This window comes from Triticum urartu, chromosome 2A (genome assembly GCF_056163025.1).
Source record: "Triticum urartu cultivar PI428250 chromosome 2A, HENAU_Tu73, whole genome shotgun sequence".
Taxonomy (NCBI): domain Eukaryota; kingdom Viridiplantae; phylum Streptophyta; class Magnoliopsida; order Poales; family Poaceae; genus Triticum; species Triticum urartu.
Genome location: NC_141874.1, coordinates 127,546,223 through 127,549,054, shown reverse-complemented (window position 1 = coordinate 127,549,054; position 2,832 = coordinate 127,546,223). Strand labels below are relative to the sequence as shown.

General features: G+C 55.4%; 1 protein-coding gene across 1 annotated transcript; it reads left to right on the top strand.

Annotated features, from left to right (window-relative positions):
• The first annotated feature begins 2,010 nt into the window (after nucleotides 1-2,010).
• LOC147984249 (uncharacterized) lies at nucleotides 2,011-2,421 on the top strand. Its single transcript, XM_087541026.1, has one exon. The coding sequence runs from the start codon at nucleotides 2,017-2,019 to the stop codon at nucleotides 2,419-2,421; it is 405 nt and encodes a 134-aa protein (XP_087397152.1). The 5' UTR covers nucleotides 2,011-2,016.
• Nucleotides 2,422-2,832: the final 411 nt, after the last annotated feature.

Genomic DNA, 2,832 nt, shown 5'->3' with positions numbered 1-2,832 from the left:
CTGATGGCTCTACTAAAGCACTCTGGCCCCGAAACATGTACTCTGCTGTTGGTAGGTGCATCTCTGTCGTGACCTTCTCGGTGAGCTCTGTTCCTGTTGACCAAACCTTGAACGAGAATGGATCTCGCATCAAAGCCTGGTTCCCTGGGGTCGACTGGAATCCTTCGCCCAACACTATGAGGGCGCCTGTCATCCTGCTGTCGAGGCACATACGACCCGCTCCTCGGGGGAGGGTGGGCACTCGACGTCGATCATCACGATCGAATCGGTGATCATACTGCTCACGGTTCCCGTACTGATTACGCCGGTCCCCATGTCCCTCACGCCTCGGGGGCGATCTTGGGCTATGAGCCGACTGGACTGTGCCTGCAGCAATGGATCTGCTATGAATCCTGTTCCGCGACTGAGAAACAGCGGAATTCTGGTCTCCTGCTGCCCGGAGTAACGCTCTGATCTGCAACAAGCCTCTGCCGACCTCCAACTGGGAAGGCTGAATCAACTCTGCTATACAGGCTGCAGCTGCTAAATTCTGAACCGGAGTTCGATATACCTGCGGGGGCGGAAAGAGCTGACATCGACTGGATTCTGGAACCCATTGTCGCGCACGCTCATCGAGTGCTCGCTGGAGGTTCTCCAGTCGAGTGCGCTTGGCCAAGTTTGCCAGGCGCGCGTCCTCCAAGGCACGAGCCTCGGGGGTTTCTCCAACAATAGGAGTGTGCAGCGCATCCATATTCCGGCGACGAAGTTCTTCTCTCCGCAGCGACGTGAGAGGCTCGGGGAGATATTCCTCATGGGGACGCGACGGGTCACCTCCGTCGGTGCGGGGAAAACCGGGAGGACTGGGCGGTCCATCGACCATCAGAACCTCCGCCGCCGAATCACTCCTGTCGCACTCGGATGCGGTCTCTGCGGAGCCAGTCGAACAGGCCGTAGAGGGATTCGTCGGGCTCGATCACCGCGACTTGAGGGGTGGCCGACTGGCGTGCGACCGCGTGCCTCACCCATCGCTGAAGTATCGACCGACCAGAGCGCTTGCGCCGGCGGGAAACAGGGAGGGAGGACAACACAGGAGCCGGACGATAATGGGTCGACGGTTGCCGCAAGAGGACGTCGCGGACGCACGCGCGAAAGTGCGTTGCTCCGCGGACAGGGAATGCGTCCACGTCGAGCGGAGCCTCCTGAAGCCAAGCGGAGTCGTCGGCGATGAACGTGAGCGCGCCGAGACGGATCTCGCGGCCCTCCACCAAAACTCAGCCAGAAACCATGATGATTTGGATCGGAAAAGATCGCAACTCCTCCAACAAATCGCTAAAACACCTGCCCCACGGTGGGCGCCAACTGTCGTGGTTCTAAGTCTGACAGTAATGTAGGGGGGTAGGTATGTAGAGGCAAGGTCTTAGCTATGGAGTAGTTGTAAGCACGCGAGGTTTACGAGTTCAGGCCCTTCTCGGAGGAAATAATAGCCCTACGTCTCGGAGTCCGGAGGCGGTCGACTGGATTATGCGTGTATGAATTACAGGGGTGCGAACCCTTTACACTGAGGAGGGGATGGCTTATATAGAGTTCGCCGGACCCCTCCGGCCCTCAGTTGTGCAGGGTTTTAAATACATTAAGGTCGGGCGTTACTGATAACGTCCCTAATAAAGTGCTATGATGACCATAAAAACTACTTAATAACCGACCGTTAGCGTGCGGAGTGCCCTTAGGTCTCCTGGCCGTCGAGTGGTTGGATCTTGGTCGAGTGATTGCTTCTTGGTCGAGTGTCTTCGAGTCTGTCGAGTGGAACACCTCCAAGTCGATTGAAAAGTGATTTCTTCTAGAGATGTCCTTGAGTAGGGTAGTTGGGACAGGTCCATGACCCTACCCTAGGTACATAGCTTCATCAGATACCAGCTCCGACTACGACTCTACGAGTACCACCCAAGCTTGTGCTTCTACTGTACTACTTACTACCCCATGGCCGGGTCATGACTGGATGCTGGTTTTGTTCCTCTGCAGTGCCGCCGGCTGACGGACATGGAGGAAGCCCTGGACAACACCCTCAAGATGGCGATGCTGTTCTGCGGCGTGTTCCAGGCGGCCTCGGCGCTGCTGGCGCTACGGCTCCCGCGCCACTGCCGCTGGGTCCGCCGCGCCCTCGACTACCTCGCGCTCGCGCTCACTATCAGCGGCCACTGCATCTACACCGCCGCCGCCTGCCTTGTGCTTGTCGCCGACCCAGGAGACGTCTACTTTAGGATCGCCTTCGCGGTCGTCATCGTCATCTTCGCCGCCGGGGACATCATCGGCTTCCTGGCCCTCCTCCTGCTGGGAGGCGAGGCGCAGGACCGAGGAGCACTGGAGCAGGGCAAGCAAGCAGTACTACGTTGCCGATTAGGTCAGCTCATCATCGGTGCTGATGGCCGACTGACGAGGTGGTGAGTACGTACGTCGTTCTAAGGAATAATTTAGAGTATGGTAGGTAGTATGCATTATGCTATGACCGTGACGACTGAATCTGCTAGTGCAATGTTTTTTTTTTTTGCGGGATTGCTAGTGCAATGTTATTTGGAGAGATCGACTGTGGACTATGCTACTTACTACTAGTATTGTGTAATGCGGGGTATATAATTATAGTCACCCTGGATTATGGTTGTCTTTTACTATGTATTTGACTGTTTGTCTTGCCTGTGCCAATTTCGTTCTTGCATGCCTCAGCTAGTAGGTTTAAGATGGCTCCTTTTATTTCCAACATTTACTTTGAATATTGCCGTGCATTGCATGGCAATGTTGTTCATTTGGGAAGATTCTATATGAAGTTTGAACCACATGTAGTGTGTTTGATCAGGCACA